This window comes from Lycium ferocissimum, chromosome 1 (assembly GCF_029784015.1).
Source record: "Lycium ferocissimum isolate CSIRO_LF1 chromosome 1, AGI_CSIRO_Lferr_CH_V1, whole genome shotgun sequence".
In the NCBI taxonomy this organism is placed as follows: domain Eukaryota; kingdom Viridiplantae; phylum Streptophyta; class Magnoliopsida; order Solanales; family Solanaceae; genus Lycium; species Lycium ferocissimum.
The window spans coordinates 10410294-10430126 of record NC_081342.1 but is presented as its reverse complement, the minus strand read 5'-3'; the positions used below and the strand labels follow the sequence as shown (position 1 = coordinate 10430126).

The 19833-nt window shown below is 34.3% G+C and overlaps 1 protein-coding gene and 2 pseudogenes across 1 annotated transcript; 2 read left to right on the top strand and 1 right to left on the bottom strand.

Annotated features, from left to right (window-relative positions):
* Nucleotides 1-9819: 9819 nt before the first annotated feature.
* On the top strand, nucleotides 9820-11845 carry LOC132061952 (amine oxidase [copper-containing] alpha 2, peroxisomal-like; annotated as a pseudogene).
* Nucleotides 11846-13414: 1569 nt separating this feature from the next.
* On the top strand, nucleotides 13415-16160 carry LOC132047236 (primary amine oxidase 1-like; annotated as a pseudogene).
* A 163-nt stretch (nucleotides 16161-16323) lies between these two features.
* Nucleotides 16324-19004, bottom strand: LOC132047238 (amine oxidase [copper-containing] alpha 3, peroxisomal-like). The gene is given in 6 exon segments (XM_059438230.1): nucleotides 16324-16661; nucleotides 16757-17295; nucleotides 17397-17510; nucleotides 17598-17982; nucleotides 18065-18560; nucleotides 18563-19004. Coding segments are annotated over 6 exon segments (1962 nt in total). The 5' UTR covers nucleotides 18834-19004; the 3' UTR covers nucleotides 16324-16504.
* Nucleotides 19005-19833: the final 829 nt, after the last annotated feature.

Sequence of the window (19833 nt, the reverse complement as noted above, 5' to 3'; positions counted from 1 at the left end):
ATAATCCTTAAAAAATTTTTGTTTGCCCCTCTTAAATTCTAGGGTACTAAACTCCCTCCAACGTAAAACAATGCAAATATATACTCATCCCAGGTAGGGTAAGGCAAGTTATATCTACCTTTGAGATAAGAAAGATGCCACTCAATAGCTATGTCATCAAAATGTAGAGTAGCTACTTTTACTCTTTGAACATAAGGAGTATCATCATATGAAAAAAATTGATCTGCCTTATACATCCATGTTCTCAAATTATTTCCATCAAAGCGAGAAAAATCTACCTTAGTTAATCGATTCAAGGATCCGCCCCTTTGAGAAGCTTGTGACTGACTTACTCTACCTCCTTGCTTTGTAATTAAGTCACGACCGGGATACGGTGGATATTGTTGACCACCGCGTAGTATCCTAGAGCATGTAGTATAAACCACGGCACTTGGGTCGATATGGACCCGGATCGTACGAAACCCTTAGGGTTTGCGACGGAGGATTTCCCGATGGTGAATAACCCGTAAGAGGTGTAACGATGAAGGGTTTCCGATGTAGAATGTAGTAGCCAACGTTCCAGCTATGTTGGAGTTTTGGTATTGACCAATTTCCATGCCTAATAAGTAGTGGGAGATTGAAACAGAGGAATATTACCAGTAGAAGTTGTGCTAGCCAAAACCCTTGGAGGTCCTGATGGTGTATAGATTTCATTCAGAGGTATGCTAGTATGGGTTCCTTTTCCTTTATCCTGCTGCTGTGTTACATTCAACGATTCTCGAAGCCCAGCTATTGCCTTCTGATGCTGTTCCTCAATTTGATTTTGCCTGATTGTAAAATTTTCCATCTCCAGTGTCACTCTGTCAAACATATCTTTAATTTCCTTCAAATCATTAGCCATTTTTGTATACCGAGATCCTTGAAAATGCTACGATACAACAAAATGAATTTGCAACTCAAGAAATACGATAGAACAAGAAAAGAGAATAAATAGAGAAAGCTAAAGAAAGCTGTAAAAGAGAAAGAGAAAGAGACTAATTAGGTTAAAACTAGGGATTTTCGTTCATAAGGTAAAAAGGATAATTCGAGTACATGATATAGGCGTCAACGACAAATTCCCCTTGGATTATTTAGTCACTGTACTTATGCAACTAATTACCGCAGGGACTAAAAGTCTTAAAAGTAGAACTATTACGGGACTAAAGCGTAATTATTGAAGACTTGTATTTAACTTTAAGGCTAATCTGTAATAACACTTTCTTCCTAACTAACTACTCCTCAACGGTTAAGTACCACCCCGCAAGCACAAAGTACTCTTTCTTAAAGCTGCTCAAATCAAAATTGCAACACTTATGTTGTAATTTGCTTAAATTAGGTTAAATATTTGATCCTGCCACCCCCAATCTTAAATTAGACAAAAGTGCCACGACTGGTAGACACAAGTTTGAATCTATCTTGAACATTTTTTGACTCCCATTTTTCTTTGTGCCTTTTTACTTCCTTTGTTCCAGTAATTCCCTTTTCAGCTCTCCAATTTTCTATTTATCTTTTTATTATTTATATTGTCTTTCCTCTTTTCTATTATTTTATCTGTGATCTCTAGTGACAACACATAAGTAGAAACTTCAAAATCCCTTAAATTAAGCATTTCTCTTAATCTCAAATCTGTGAGTATTTAAATCGAAAAACTTGGGTCTCAATGAGAATTTTGGATTGAGATCAAAATTCAATTTTTTTTTATAATTTCTTTTTTTTTTATTACTCCCTCCATCCATGTTTACTTATCTATATTTGACTTGGGACACTCTTAAAAAAAAATAGAGAAATGAATTGGAGTACTTAATTATAAAAGTAAAATAGGTATAAAATGGTAACTTATGTATTGGTTTTTCAAACTATATAACTTACAAGTAAAAGTGGATAGTTTAAGTATAATGTACAAATAAAAATGGACGGAGGGAGTGTGTTATAAAAATTTATGCTATTCTATAATTGTTAAATTCAATTTAAATTACTTTACTAGTTAAACTGTGATGGAAATTTCGTAAGCACTGCTTAGAAAAAACATGAAATTTATGATTTATTTTTGAGAACTTGTAGTTTATCTAATTCTATTATTTTTCTTATTTTGATTGGTGTAACTCCCTTATTGAAGATGTTATTTTACTTGTGCAAATTCATTTTTTAATATACATAAGAGATGCAAGTCCCTTGGTGAAAATGTTGATTTTACTTTTGTTGTTAATGGGCGTGATTCCTTGTTTAAGATGCTAATTATATTCGTTTTTTATTTTTGAGATGTAATTTCATATTTGCAAATAAAAAAAAGCCTATTATATTGACCCGAATAAAAAGCCAAAAGGTAAATTCGACCCAATACACGTTCCTAACAAGATGTATATTGAAGAAAAATTATGACCCATTACCTTTAAATCACCAGATCCGTCTCTGAGTACTCATTATCATGGGATTGCACGTAAAATATATAGTCTGATAAATAAATAGGTCATAAGGAAGAGTTTTAGACCCAATTAAAAAAGGAAGCGTTCAATTTTCTTTTCCTAGTTTTAGACTAAAGTATCCTAACTAAATGGTTTTTTTTTTAATTTTATATATATATATATATATATATATATATAAAGAAACCAAAAGTAAATAAAAACGTTCTGCAGGAAACCTAAAAGGGTTTTCCCAAAACATTAATAAGGCATAGCACTTCAGCCGCGCCCCTTCAACGTTCAACTGTATATGGAGAAGAAGAAGAAGATGCATTCTGCAATTCCACAAGAAATTATCTTTGAAATATTTTCATGGCTTCCTGTCAAGTCGTTAATAGATTTTGTAATTCTCTTGTACCTGAATCAGGTTTTATGGATATCCATAGATATCGTTCTATGACCCGACCTGATGGAACAAAATTCTTTCTGCATGACGTGGGACTTTACTACACAGCCGAGCAAAAGAAAGATGGAAAAGCCTCTGCCTCCTTTATTCAGATTGAGAATTTTGATGAACTCCACCTCCATAACCCTAAATATTCTCGTTTGGATTGCATTAACGGTTTATTTTGCATTTGGGAATCATTATGTGGAAAACATCCTGCCGTGTTTAATCCCAGTACAAGAGAAGTAAGATTTCTTCCCAACCTAAATGAAGATTTCTTTCCCTATAACTATTCATTAGGTTTTGAGCCGGAAGAAAAGAAGTACAAAGTTCTTTTTATCAACGGAGCATGTTCGGGAAAAGTACAAAAAACACTGGATTTTCACTTTAGGCATAGATGAATCATGGAGAGCAACTCAAAGCATTGCCCCTTCTACTTTGTATTTTGGTCGCAGTGTTTACATTAGTGGAGTTATCTACCAATTAATCAATCACGGACCTGCATAGCTGCCTTTGATGTTAAATCTGAAAAATTCACAATTATTGCTTTGTGGAATACTGCATCTCCGTGGGTGTACGATCACCAGTTGATAGAGGTGAAGGGAAAACTAGCCGTCAGAGATTATGGAAACAGCTCAAGTGGATGCGTCCACTTGCGGATTCTAGAACAGACTCCAAAAGAAGTATGGAAGAGTCAAATCATTCACTTTCCTTCAAAATGGAAGGATGTATATCCTAGATCTGTAACATCCTGTGTGGCCCCTGATGGGGTGATTGTATTCATTGTGAACTCGAGATCAGGTCATTTATGTTTGTGTCATGATGTCACGAGAAAGAATTGGAGAGAATTAGAAATCAAGGGGCTTCCTAAAGAAAGCTGCATCATGGGCATGTATAGTTATGTAGAAGGACTCTCTCCATTTGAGATCCGATCCTAGCATTTAGTATTACATTAGTCTCCCAATATGATTTGAAGTTCAAGCAAGCTAATAATTTCTTCTTCTTTTTTTTTTTTTCCCCTTTATTCTGCTTTATTGTCAAATACTCAGATGATGAACAAAGAAATAGTCTGAGATCTTTACAATTTTGTCACATAGAAGACGTTTTATGATTTTTTTTTCTTTTTTCTTTTGTTCTTTGGATAAATTCTTTATAGCTATTTTGAACATTTTAATTTTCCAAAGTATAACAGTTATTCCAACCAAAGATGAGAAGACAAATCTTAATCTCCCTCTGTTTCAATTTGTTTGAACCTATTTCCTTTTTAGTCCGTGTCAAAATGAATGACCTCTTTCCTAATTTGGAAACAAATTCACTTTATGAATGATTTATAGCTACACAAATTTTCAAGGCTTATTTTGGACTACAAGTTTCAAAAGTCTTCCCTCTTCTTAAATATCGTGCCCAAAGTCAAATAGATTCATATAAATTGAAACGGAGGGAGTACTAAGAAAGAAGAAATAAGGAAAATCTAAGACAAAGAAATTTGGGAAATATATAAGTACACACGTCAAGAAGGCCCTATGAGTTGATCAGATCCTCTTTGATATGTTTTAATTGATGATCTATCTGTATATATTGTGTGTTTTATATTAACTTGTTGATTTTTAATTGATTTCCAATTTTATTTTATTTTTTTGCGAAAATATAAACTTAACCGTAGGCATTATAAAACATAGTGGGGCAGTGGCTACTAGTCATTAACATAGTGCTACCTCCGTCCCAAAAAGATTGTCTTCCTTTCTTTTTTTTAGTCTGTCCCAAAAAGATTGACATCTTTCTATATTTAGAAATAATTTAACTTTATGAGATGATTTACAGCCACACAAATATTTAAAGCGTGTTTTGGATCACACATTTTAAAAGTCTTCTTTTGTTTCTTAAATTTTGTGTCAAGTCAAACTAAGATAATCTTTTTGAGACGGAGGGAGTAGTTGTTACATTGATCAGGATAGGATGTACTAGGATATTTCTGACAAAAGTAGTTTCTAACATGTCTGACCAGAAAGCTTTGACAGTAAACACCGGAGGAGCGTTAACCGCCAGTTGGTGCATATTATCAAAAAGTTACTTCATTATCTCTTACAATTTGACCCTGAACCATGATTAAATTGTATGAAACTTAAAGATTGATTATTGGATAGTTCTTATTAGGTTGGATGATAGGAAAGCTTAAGACGAATACTTATAGAAGAGCTCAGATAAAATGAATAGTCTGAAATAGTTACAATGACTAAATTGAAAACATACTCTTTGTTTTTAATATTTTTGTTGTTTGTACTTGTCGATGATTTGTTCATGGACATTAGTCAATTTTTTTATTTTTTTTTGAGAATCTTTTTAATCATAGATACCTAGAGGCAGAAGTGGATTTTAAAAAATTGAAACGGATAATAGTGCTTTTGAAAAGAACTATTGCACCTCTCACGTAACTCATGTTTAGAGACACGGTTACTGCATACGAGCCAGATAGTCAAACAGTGTGATAGATTGATTAGAGATCTAGAGCATGTTTGGATTGACTTATTTAGTGCTTTTAAGCCAAAATAGATTTTAAGTATTTTTGTATTGTTTGGGTAAAATAAAAGTGCTTTTAAGCACTTATTTTTAGGGGAAAAAACATAACTATACAATAAGAGAAAAATATTTACAAAACCTTAGCTGAATTATTTAATCAACATTGACTGGCAGTAAGGAGTTACATATTGTAATGATTCCTCTATTAGAGGAATGTAGTTGGGTGATATTATGGCCACTCATTAACAACCTTAATTCTCTTCCTACATTTTTGCTAAAAAGTTATCTTCACACCAACAATTGTGTTCCTACTTTCTTTCCATATAAGTAATTTGATTTTGCTGTATATTATATTTATTATATTATACTATGTATAAAATACATCAGTATACATCTAAAAATGAATTATACCATGCATATTATATTTATATCAAATATATTTAATAGTATACCTTAATATCATAGTATATGTTAAATTATACTATGTATAAAATACATCAGTATACCTCTAAAGACTAATTATACCATGTATATTATATTATACCTCAATAAAATTATCTTATAATTGAATCATACCATGTATATAAATACATTAGTATGCATATATATATATATATATATATAAGAGAATTAAGGGAGTGTATAAGTTAAAGAGAGAGAGAGAGAGAAGATGACATACATGAAGAAAATATAACTGGATCCTGGAATACAATTTTTACATGTTCCAATTATCCGTAAGTTTTTTTTCTAATATTTTTAAAAAGGTAATAAAAACTGATATCTTTGAGAAACTTTAAAAGTTGTGTTAATTATGTTCAAACTCTTAAAAGGGTAAAAAGCCACGTAATTTTCCCTTGTTTTTAAGCCAAAGCATGAGTTCTTAACTTAGGCTTTTGGCTTATAAGTCAAAAGCCATAAGTCCATCCAAAAGGACTCCTACTAATGATCCCAACCCCACCTCTTTGTTAAGAGCGATGTCATATTTCTTTTTATGTTATTTATTTGAAACTATCACGTATCTAAACGTTGAAAAGTCTTTGAACCAAATTTGTTTTGTTCCTATCTCAACGAAAAATTTATGATTTGAGGTTGGAAAGGTCTTGAAAGGAAAATAAAAGACAAGAAGAATGTCCGGTTTAGCAGATATTTATAAGTGTGCCAAGTTACGCAATAAGGCTAAAGTTGTAGCTGCTGAACCCATTTTCTCAAATGGTTCAAATCAAGAACTATTTGGATAAAAATTGCACATGATTTTGAAAGAAGTTGGAAATGTCTGTCCAACTATTGCTGAAGGAATAACTTGAGCATAAGGAATATACTAAATTTTCGTTTGCTGGAACTACAGTGCTAGAGCAATAATAGATAAAACTTAGGGGGTGTGTGCCGGGGGGGGGTGCGGGGTGGGGGGTGAGTGAAGAGAGAAAAATATATAATGGAACTTGATGTATAACAAATGTTAATGATGTATAAATTATCATTCAAGCATAGAATTTTAAAAAATAGCAAACAATTTTTTGCGGAAAATTTTACAACACCAGATTTGCTATTCGTCATCGAGGAAAACGAAATTTTTTGGACAGCAAACACTACATTGAAGGCTACTTGAACATACCATGTATATATGATGTGAATTTACTATTTACTCAGTGTATATACATGGTAAATTAAAGATACACAAAGTAGAAACTGAGTTTACACTACTTATATACATTATACAGTTAGCCAGCAGTGTATAATCTATATCTACATATCAACATAATGGCAGGACATGTGACGTGCCTCATTGATCATTTCAAACCCCTTGACCTTAATGACCCCGTTTCACTTCCTCACCCCCTGGGCTGACCACATCCAGTTCGATGCATCAACATGAAGAGCGATTCTCGTCTTGCAGGCCTTATCAAAATGGCAGCTCTGGTACTTTGCTCCTCCTTATTCTTCTTCCCCGGGCATTCTCCTCCGAGTGAGATCAGTTTGGTTTTGAAATGTGGATATGCCGTAGCGTTCGAAGTCTACTTTCTATAAATTCAAGCCGCTCGTCATTTGGACTGCTGTGTGCGTGTATATATTTGTGGCCTTCAAAGTGAGCTGTTTTCCTTATGCAGTTGCTATCTAAGTCCGGGTAAGGGTCTATCTCACAGGAACATAAGTTTTTTTTTTTTTTTTTTTTTTTTTTTTTGGATAAGGCTTAATAATAAAATAACATATGTGAAAGTTTGCTCTGGAAGTCAAACACATATACTAACTCTTAGACTTGGTTCCAACTTACTTTTTTCTTTTTTGTTCTGGAAACCATTCAACTGGTAAAGGAAAAGAAAAAGAACTATGGCTCATTTTGTTGGAAAGTGTAAACACTAGCTACTTCAAATGTCATATTTTTCAAGCTATTAACTTCATTTGCATAGCTGACTAACAAACAATGTTTAGTTGAAATTTTGAGTTGAAAATTTACATGAACTATGAAGAATTAGTTGATGAGAATGCACATACACCTAAGTAACATTTACTTATATATTGCTTTACGCCTGTATAACAAACCTGTGTTCTCTGTATAGAACATCAAAACCATTTTCTTGGAATGGCTAGTGAAGATTTAAAATTTCCCAGAAAAATGCTGAAATTTCTTTCTTTTTATATTTTTTGGAATGGCTGAGTTGCATATCGGTACCTGGAAACTGCAAGGTGATTAACCAATGAGAGTATTATAGAAGGCTGAAGTCAATTTTGACAGCGTGAGAAGACATTGATCAAAGCCAAAATGAATACTGTAATTAATTGATCTTTGGAATACACATGTTGACACCTGAAATGTCAATTTAGCTCAAATTGTTACAAGAAATATTTCACACTAGCTATATTGCACGATTCTCACATATCACACTCAAATTTACTACACATGGCTTTTATGTTGTTTCCAAATTTGTAGAAATCTTGAGATGACAAGTGCTACAGAATTGTCCACAATAAAACTCCCAACTTGCTTACTATATTGATGATTTTATGCACTTGCTTTCTTAAATTGTATATGCATTCAATACATGTGGTTGTGCTGAATTTTCATTTGTGTTCTATTCTGATTTTGAGATGTCTTTCATGGACTAATAGATTTTGAGATCAGTGTTTTAAGGAAGAGGGAGGGGGGGTGTGCGTGAGGCGGGCCGTTTTACTTAGTACGGGGCGAGGCGTAAGCCTCATGAATCTTTAAATTTTTAATTTATAATGTAATAAAATAGTATAATTACACAAAAATTATAAAGAATATATTAATAATTTAAAAAATTAAAAACACGATTAAAGAAACTCATAGAAAACAAAACTTCTAATATGATTGCACAAGCATAAATGATTTAAAAGTTATTACGAGATGCAAACCAACTCTAATCTCTTAACTTTCAAACAATAAAAGAATCACAATTTCTTAATGCATACTACTATCATATATACTATGCAATTTACCTCCCTAAAAGAAAATAATCGAAATAATCAATAAAATTTATCATATTATAATTAAAACATCACTCCTTCATAAATAAAAATAAAATTACTTTCAAATAGAAAAATAATAAACAATGATAATTTTGAGACGTGGACAAAAACATGAAGACTAATGACAAGTGAAGATGTAAAATTCGGCTATGTATTTTTAAAAGAAATGTTAAGTGATATTCACCCTCACAGTATTCTCAAATAGTAAATATGCAATACTACGGTTTGTTATTTGATTACTCTCAATCGTCTTATTTCTATAGGTGAAGAAAATTATTGAGCATCATTTAATAAAGAATTATGAGGGTAAATAATGTTAACTAAGGAATTTGATACATAATTTGCGTAACAACTCTTAGGCGAGCCCTGAGCGTTTGGCTTGTTTAGGGCGTTGTTTAGACGCTTAGGGTGTAAGCCTCACAGATCTAAACCCCACACGTAAGCCCCAGGGCGTTTTGCCAGTGCGCCGCCCAGGCGAGCCTCTAGTCGAGTTGCAAAACTGTCTTTTAAAACACTCTTTGAGATTCATAGCTTCTCAAGTTACAATTTTCTACTAGCAAGAAGTTCTTTAAGATTTTCCTTTTCTTCTTTCTCTTCTTTGTTAGTACATCATCATCACTTGATTACAACCACCCGTTGGATTCTCTCACTCTAGCTGAACTCAATCAAGTAAAAATCATTGTAAAAAAGTCCTATTTTTTCCTCAATGTAACCTTTCATTATGTTGGCCTAAATGAACCAGAGAAACCATTAGTCCTTTCATGGCTATCAACTAATCAATATCCCGCCAAGAACCCACCTCGTCAAGCTATTGTTATCGCGCGAATTGATCAAAAAATATATGAAATTATTGTGGACTTGTCGAGTGATTTGATTATATCAGATAAAATCTACAATGGACATGGCTATCCCATGCTTACCTTTCAAGAACAGAATGCTGCCGAAGCCTTACCATTTGCATATCCACCATTTATATCCTCCATTAAAAAGAGAGGGCTAAAGGTAAAAGAAGTGGTGTGCCAAAGCTACGCTGCTGGATGGTTTGGAGAGAAAAGGAAGAATGATAAATGGTTAAAGTCATGTGCTATTACTTAGATGGCACAGTTAATCTTTATATGAGACCTATTGAGGGAATTATAATGACTGTTGTTCTTGATCAAATGACAATCGCGAGTTACCTTGGTCATTTGATGGTTCCGGTCCCTAAAGCTAATGGGACAGATTACATGGAACCAAAGCAGAGGCCTCACTCCAATTTGCAACTAGATGGAATTAAAATAGTGCAGCCTAATGGACCAAGTTTTACTCTAGATGGAAACACAGTGAGGTAAAGATTAGACTCATTAGAAGAAACGCCTTAATATCTTCCGTTTTTAAAGAAAAAAAATGCTCAAAAGCTTTTGATGATAAACCAAAGTATAGCTCATTGTTGAAGAATGATATGTTTTTTCCTGAATTTAGGTGGGCTGACTGGAAGTTCCATGTAAATTATGATATGAGAGCAGGAATTGTCTTGTACAGAGGATTTGTGTCAGAAGTATTTGTGCCAGACATGGATTTGACTGAAGATTTGTACTATAGGATCTATTTTGATGCAGGTGAATATGGATTTGGTCTTTGTGCTGTAAAGCTTCAACCATCAAAGGATTGTCCAGAAAATGCAAAGTATTGATGGCTACTTCATCTATCAAGACGGTACTCCAGGAAAAATGCCCAATGTAATTTGTATATTCGAACGTTATGCTGGAGATATCATGTGGCGCCATACAGAGTTTGCGATTCCTGGAAAATTGGTAAGTTAGTATAGTATATAATGTTCTTGCTTAAAATGCTTGGGGATTACTTTTCTTCTCATTTCAAAATTTTGACCTGCATGTAAGAAAGGTTAAACCAGACGTGAGCATGGTGGGGCGAATGGTGTCAACTGTGGTGAACTATGATTACATTACTGACTATGAATTCAAGCAAAGTGGCAGCATCAAAGTCAATGTAAGTGAACCAAGATCATGAGTAGGAGTAACTGTGATTTGTGAAGCAGCAAGTTTTTATAGTAGCTTACATTAAGTATCAACTTTTCGTGTAGAAATAATGTTAAAGTACATTCAGATTTATTGTTACAGGTTGGCTTAACTGGTCTACTTGAAGTAAGGGGATCGAAATATACTCACAACGACCAGATAAAGGAAGAAGCCTATGGTACACTGATAGCAGAAAACACTTCAGGCGCATATCATGATCAGTTCCTTACCTTTCACCTTGATTTAGACGTGGACAGTCATGAAAATTCCTTTGTCAAAAATAACTTAAAAACTAGGCACATGATCAAACAAAAGTTCACCAAGAAAGAGTTATTGGACAGTTGTTAGTGAAACAGCTAAAACGGAGTCAGATGCAAGGATTCAGCTAGGTTCAGGAGCCCTTGAGATGGCAGTTGTGAACCCCAACAAGAAGACTAAGGTTGGGAATAAAATAGGCTACTGTCTGATCCCAGGATCTGCAACGGTTCCCTTGTTGAGTGACGATGATTACCCACAAATCCGTGCAGGTTTTACAAAGTACAATGTGTGGGTTACACCTGATAGCAAGCCTGAGAAATAGGCAGGAGGATTATATACTGATCAAAGCCAAGGGGATGATACATTAGCCATGTGGAGCCATGTGGGTGACACCTTCTGAAGTGCAGCATTTTTTTGGGTGAATGGATCAGATTGATTAAAGAAGTCACAATTTTCTCTAATGATGCAGGGATAGGGAAATTGAGAACAGTGATATTGTAATATGGTACACATTGGTTCATCATGTATCTAAGCAGGAAGATTTTCCAGTTATGCCAACATTCAGTACTGGTTTTGAGCTCAAGCCTGCTAATTTCTTTCAGCATAATCACTTCTTTGATAAATCTGCTAAAGTCAAGTGGACAAACTTGTATCACGTGGATAATGTCATCATTTATGAAAAAGCTTCTACTTATTTTTATTAAAGAAAAGAATGTCAGCTCTTGGTTGATTCTTGTAGCAATAGTATTTGCTTAGTAAGGTTTATTAAAAAGCTTTAAGCCATATGTTATGGTGGATCGATCGTACAGATTAATGAAGTTGCAATTTCTTTTATGATGTAGTGGTAGGGAAATCGACAAGAAGGAATTTGTACTATAATTTAACTTCTATACACTGACACAATAAAAAGAATTTACACTATCAGATCACTTAAAAGATAAGTTACAGGTAATTATTGAACTAATAACCCAACAAGTAACCTTTTATAGTAGATTAAAGTGCATTGATAATGTAAAAAAAATATTTTACTGTCAGTGGATATAAGTTAAATCCAGTGTATCATGATACTCATTGGGTGGTCATCGTGTACCTAAGGAGAAAGAACTCCCAGTAATGTCAACATGTGTGTGTGGATAATGTCTTGCGTCTAAGAATTTCTAATGATACTATTGGTGGTGTGGAGAATCCTTTCTCAAGCTTATTTAGTTAAAGAAAGTATTTGTTTATACGTGTAAATTAAAAAAGATGACTTTAAAGAGTTTACTACTCAATAAAGGAAGTTGCACTATAATTTAACTTCTATACACCGACACTATAAAAACAATTTACACCATCAGGTCACTTAAAAGATAAGTTACAGGTAACTATTGAACTAATAACCCGACAAGTAACCTTCTATAGTGGATTAAAGTGCACTGATAATGTAAAAAAATTATTTTACTGTCAGTGGATATAAGTTAAATCTAGTGTATCATGATACACATTGGGTGGTCATCGTGTACCTAAGCAGAATGAATTTCTAGTTATGCCAACATGTGTATGTGGATAATGTCTTGCGTTTAAGAAATTTCTAATGATATTATTGATGGTTGTGGAGAATCCTTTTCTCCAGCTTATTTAGTTAAAGAAAGTCAGCCCTCGTTAAAGTTGAATTTTGCAGCAATAGTATTTGTTTATATGTGGATATTAAAAAAACATGACTTTAAAGACTTTACTACTCAATAAAGGGTCTTTATGTATTTGCTGCATAGTCTCTAGTTTTATGGACGGTAGACGGAACATATGATCTTGATATACAAGTGTGTTCTCTTCTTATGTAACCAAGCAATTACTAGTTGGGGTTAATTATATCAATCTTAATATGCTATATGAGTTTTGAATAGCCGATGTCAAGTCAGGATAAAGGCAAAGGGTTTGTCGTAGATAGTGGCGGAGCCAGGATTTTAACAAAGGAGGTTCAAAATATAAAGAAGCAGATAAAGGAAGAAGTCGAGGGTTCAACCTCTACTATATATACATAAAAAATAATTTTCACCTTGTATATATAGTGTAATTTTTCGCCAAAACAAATCATATTATGATTCTCTTTACGTAACCATTAGAAAGAAGCAGATAATCAATCATTTTTAGCTCTTAACGCACGCAACAAGATGAAGAACTGATCCACCCTTGTATTAAATGTAATAGGTTATTTTTGTTGACTTCTCAATAAGATAATATTGCCACGAGGATGCAAATATAATTTGTTAAAAGCATTTATCATGATCGCGCAAACCTTATATAACCACTACAAGTCTACAACTTGAAAAGAGAAGAGAAAGAAAAAGATAATAGATGTCAAATACTATATAGGTGGAAGCAGTGTCTGAATTGAGAGCACCACTTCATCATAAAAGTATTACACATGTCTGTTTCTCTCCCTATGCTACTTTTCTTCTTGTTCTTTTCTATCAATTGTCAATGTCATCCTTTAGACCCTCTTAATCCTGATGAAATCAACCAAATTAGAGTCATTATCCATAAGTCCCACCTTGGTTCCCTCTCCAATGTAACATTTCATTTTGTAGACCTTGAAGAACCAGAAAAGAATGATGTCCTTCATTGGTTGTCCTTCCATAAATCAAACAATGCCTCTCTTCCTTATCGCCGAGCCAGGGTAGTAGTTCGCGCTAGTGGCAAGTCACATGAATTCACACTAGACTTGGCTACTAACTCTATCATATCACAAAAACTGTACTCTGCCATGGCTTTCCTCCTTTTACTGTCAATGAACTTATACAGTCCATCACGCTGACATTGAGTAGTCCTAAATTTCAAGATTCAATATCAAGAAGGGGATTGAATATATCTGAAGTCAGCTGCATACCACTATCAGTTGGATGGTTTGGTCAGAAAAAAACCAGAAGCGTTCTTAGGATTCCATGTTTTTACCACGGAGGGACTACTAACTTTTGGGCAAGGCCTATTGAAGGAATAACTACACTAGTAGATGTTGAGTCAATGAAAATTATTAAGCATGTGGATAGATTCAGAGCTCCCTTGCCTGAAGCAAAAGATGCTAATTTTAATTCGTCGAGCCAGGGATCAGTCACTTGCAATGACACAGAAGTACCCTCCAGGATAAACATCCAAGGACATGAAGTCAAATGGGCTAATTGGAAATTTCATGTTGGATTCAACACTAGAGCAGGGATGATCATATCTACAGCTTCTATATTAGACGCTGCAAGAAATGAATATCGACGTGTGCTCTATAGAGGTCATGTCTCTGAGATATTCGTGCCTTACATGGATCCTACGTTTGAATGGTACTATAGGGCATTCATGGATGTTGGCGAATATGGTTTTGGGAGATTTGCTAGCACCCTTGTCCCATCGCTGGACTGTCCAAACAATGCAGTGTATATGGATGGTTACATGGCTGATTCAGAAGGCCAAGTAGTGGAAGTCCCTCGAGCTATTTGCATTTTTGAACGATATGCTGGCGATGCTGCATGGAGGCATACCGAAATAGGAGTACCTGGCACTTTATTAAGCCTCTAATTTAAAGATTTCTGTACTGAACTGTGCTCACTTATTGACTTAACTCTGTGAATTTGTAGAACACCAAGGGACAGCAAGAAGTTAATTTGGTGATCAGAATGGTAGCAACAGTTGGAAATTATGACTATATACTTGATTGGGAGTTCAAACAAAGTGGATCCATTAAAGTCGGAGTAAGATTTAAGATACTAGTCAATCATTTTCACCTCAATCTTTTAATCTTTGTCTTACTTTTTTCCTTTACATTGGTGAAGGCAAGTCTAACAGGGATTATGGCGATGAAGGCTGTGACATACACAAACGACAATCAAATTACAGAAGATGCTTATGGGACCCTTGTGGCAGAAAACACAATTGCAGTGAACCATGATCATTTCCTCACCTACCGCATTGATCTTGATGTTGATGGTAGTAAAAATTCATTCTTGAAAGCCAAACTGAAAAAGGACCCGAAAATATCACCAAGGAAGAGTTATTGGACTGTTGTAAAAGAAACTATGAAAACAGAATCTGAAGCTAGGACTCAACTTGGGATTGAACCAGCTGAACTGTGGTTTGTTAATGCTAAAAAAAAGACTAAGTTTGAAAATGATGTAGCTTATAAGCTAATTCCTGGTAGACCATCAATGTCTTTGCTATCAGATGATGATTACCCTCAAATTAGAGCAGCCTATACCAAGTATCAACTGTGGGTGACTCCTTATAACAAATCAGAAAGATGGGCTGCAGGATTTTATGCTGATAGAAGCCATGGTGATGATAACTTAGCAATCTGGAGTGGGAAGTAAATTCATCTTGTCACTCACTGGATATTACACGCTATATTAGGCATTCCTTTGATATGTCATAGAATATGAAATAACTACATGTAACCGACTAACCGTTCATAAAAAAAATAGTAACCTGGAAAATAAGATAAGGTACATGCATGCTATAACAGGTCAAGATACAGTGACAGTCAAAAAAAAAAAAAAAAAAAAAAAAAAAAAAAAAAAGATAACTACGTGTACCTAGTAACCTGAAAAAATAAGACAAATTACTTGCTGCAACATGTTAAAGTAAACTAATAGTATGAAATTTTATATACTGTCAATATATATATATCAATTCAATTCATTTACTAGTTTCAGATTTGATGAATGCTTTTAGTACTTGTGGTTGATCAGTTTAATTATACGGATTGATCTTGCATTGTAATTTTCAGGAATAGATCAATTGAGAACAAGGATATTGTGCTTTGGTACACACTTGGATTCCATCATATTCCTTGTCAAGAAGATTATCCTATAATGCCAACTATCTATGATGCTTTTGAGCTCCGGCCAGCAAATTTCTTTGAAAGAAACCCACTGCTGGAACAATGATATTGTGATATTGTCCTGTATAAGTACTTGATCAGTTTGAATAAATGCAAAACCGAAGATCATTGTATTTTTATCGAATAAATTGAATTAATTAACAGTGCTTTGATGATTATTGCTTTCTCTGATTATTTTCTTCTTCTATTACATACTCCCTCCGTCCCAAAAAGATTGTCTTACTTTCCTTATTAGTTTGTGCCAAACAGATTGACACATTTCTATATTTAGAAACAATTTAACTTTATGAGATAATTTACAGCCATATGAATATCTAAGGCTTGTTTTGGACCACACGTTTCAAAAGTCTTCCTTTATTTCTTAAACTCCGTGCCAAGTCAAACTAAGATAATCTTTTTGGCACAAACTGATTTTCTTTAACAACAATAATAGCAGAATTTTTTTTCATAAAGGATGACATTATCCACATGATACAGATTTGTCTACTTGACTTTAGGAGACTTAATAAAGAACAGGATTATGATTAAAGAAATTAGCAGGCCTGAGCTCAAATCCAGTGCTTAATGTTGGCATAACTGGAAAATCTTCTTGCTTAGGTACATGATGAACACCCAATGTGTACCATAGTACAATATCATTGTTCTCAATTTCCCTATCCCTGCATCATAAGAGAAAATTGTAACTTCTTTAATCAATCTGATCCATTCAGCCAAAAAAAATGCTGCACTTCAGAAGTATAATCTATTGCATTACCTGAGGCTCCACATGGCTAATGTATCATCCCCTTGGCTTTGATCAGTATATAATCCTCCAGCCCATTTCTCAGACTTGTTATAAGGTGTCACCCACACATTGTACTTTGTAAAACCTGCACGGATTTGTGGGTAATCATCGTCCCTTAACAAGGGACCCGTTGCAGATCCTGGGATCAGAGAGTAGCCTATTTTATTCCCAACCTTAGTCTCCTTGTTGGGGTTCACTACTGCCATTTCAAGGGCTCCTGAACCTAGCTGAATCCTTGCATCCGATTCTGTTTTAGCTGTTTCACTAACAACTGTCCAATAACTCTTTCTTGGTGAACTTTTGTTGATCATGCGCCTAGTTATTAAGTTATTTTTTACAAAGGAATTTTCATGACCGTCCACGTCTAAATCAAGGTGAAAGGTAAAGAAATGATCATGATATGCGCCTAAAGTGTTTTCTGCTATTAGAGTACCGTAGGCTTCTTCCTTTATCTGGTCGTTGTGAGTGTATATCGATCCCCTTGCTTCAAGTAGACCAGTTAAGCCAACCTGTGACAATGAATTTTGATGTACTTATTCATTATTTCTACAAAAAAAAAAGTCAATATTGTTGCTTCGGTTACTCCAACTCTTGATCTTGGTCCACTTAGATTGACTTTGATGCTTCCACTTTGCTTGAATTCATAGTCAGTAATGTAATCATAGTTCCCTACAGTTGACACCATTCTCACCACCAGGCTCACTTCTGGTCTAATCTTTCTTATCTGCAACTCAAAATTTTGAAATAAAATAAAAGGAATCCCAAAAGCATTTTAAGCAAGAACATTATATACTCAACTATATTAACTTACCACTTTTCCGGGAATCGCAAGCTCTGTATGGCGCCACATGATATCTCCAGCATAACGTTCGAATATACAAATTACATTAGGCATTTTTCCTGGAGTACCATCTTGATAGATGAAGTAGCCATCAATAAACTTTGCATTTTCTGGGCAATCCTTTGATGGTTGAAGCTCTACAGCACAAAGACCAAATCCATATTCACCTGCATCGAAATATGTCCTATAATACCATTCTTCAGTCAGATCCATGTATGGTACAAAAGTTTCTGACATAAATCCTCTGTACAAAACACTCCTAAATTCTCCCTTGTCAACATCAAAGATTGATGCTAGTGATATGACTATTCCTGCTCTCATATCATAAGCTACATGGAACTTCCAGTCAGCCCACCTAAATTCAGGAAAAAACGTGTCATTCAACAACTAACTATACTTTGGTTTATCGAAAGCTACTAAACTTTTTGTTCTTTTACCTCACTGTGTTTCCATCTAGAGTAAAACTTGGTCCATCAGGCTGTACTATTTTTATGCCATCTAGTTGCAATTTGGAATGAGGCTTCTGCTTTGGTTCCATGTAATCTGTCCCATTAGCTTTAGGGACCGGAACCATCAAACGATCAACGTACCTCGCGATTTTCATTTGATCAAGAACAACAATTATTGTAATCCCCTCAATAGGTCTCATCCAAAGATTAACAGTGCCATCTAAGTAATGGCACATGAGTTTAACCATTCTGTTACTCTTCATTTTCTCTCCATACCATCCAACAGTGAGGCTTTGGCATGCCACTTCTTTTAGCTTTAGCCTTCTCTTCTTTATGGAGGATATAAATGGTGGATAAGCAAATGGTAACTTATCGGCAGCTTTCTCTTCTTGAAAGGTAAGCATGGGGTAACCATGTCCATCATAGATTTTATCTGATATCATCGAATCACTCGATAAGTCTACGATGATTTCATGTGTTTTTGATCAATTCGCGCAATAACAATAGCTTGGCGGGGTGGAGTCTTGGTGGGATGATTGGCTGATAGCCATGAAAGGACTAATGGTTTCTCTGGTTCATTTAGGCCAACATAATGAAAGGTTACATTGAGGGAAACATAGGACTTTTTGACTATTGTTTTCACTTGACTGAGTTCAGATAGAGTGAGAGAATCCAACGGGTGGTTGTAATCAAGGGATGATGATGTACTAACAAAGAAGAAAAACAAGAAAAGGAAAATCTTGAAGAACAAAGGCATTGTTCTTGCTATTAGAAAAATGTAACTTGAAAATCTATGAATCTCAGAGTCACATGATTCCTAAAGTTGATACGGTTTATGAGTGTTCTGATGAGTCTTTCTGAGCCCAAAATCAGTAAGGACCACCAAATGAAAATTCAGCTCAACCACATGTACTAAATATATATCCGCAACAAGTTAGAAACATAAGAGTTAAGTGTAGCTCTAAGCTAGAGTGTTTACTTAGTAATATATATATATATATACTAGTTATGTAGTAACTCAAAATATAAAAGTAGATATTTTAAAAATTGACTAAAGAATATAATTTGTGTTAGTAGCGAGTGTACAACAATAACAACTAAAGTTCAACGAACAACATATACCTATCAGAAATTTTGCCCCACGAGTGGTAGTTATATGAAAGCAAAATTTTCATTCCACTCCTTTAATATTTTAACTTCCATTTTGATGAAATTATTTAATTCAAATCAAATTTGGAACCGCAGATCGACATTATAACTTATGTATCCTAATTTTACGAAGTTATTTAGTTCTAAATAAATAATCTATACATAGTTAATGAACTTTTAAGAAAAATACATAATTTAACTTGTGCGGATGGAGGACTCCACCTGCTCCTCTCTTAATCGAGGATTAGGGGTTCGAACATGGATATGGAAAAAAAATCTTTGGAGGAAGCGCTCCCCGATAGGCGCGATGCGGTGCGGCGATTATTATCCGGATTAATTGGGCTCAACGTGGATATCGAGCACCAATCGAAAATCAAAGAACGTGAAAAATGAGGTAGGAGGTTCGATACCTTTTAAAAAGTAGACTTTAAAAACAAAAACAAAAAAATTGACTTAAATAAATAAGATTAGGACCTAAAAGTAATTAATTAAAAAGTTTTAAAAAAAAAATTGAAAATTATTGTGAGGACTACAAAAATTCACCAAAAGTTCGATAGCTTTTTGAAAAGTAGACTTTAAAAATAAAAAACAAAAAATTGACTTAAATA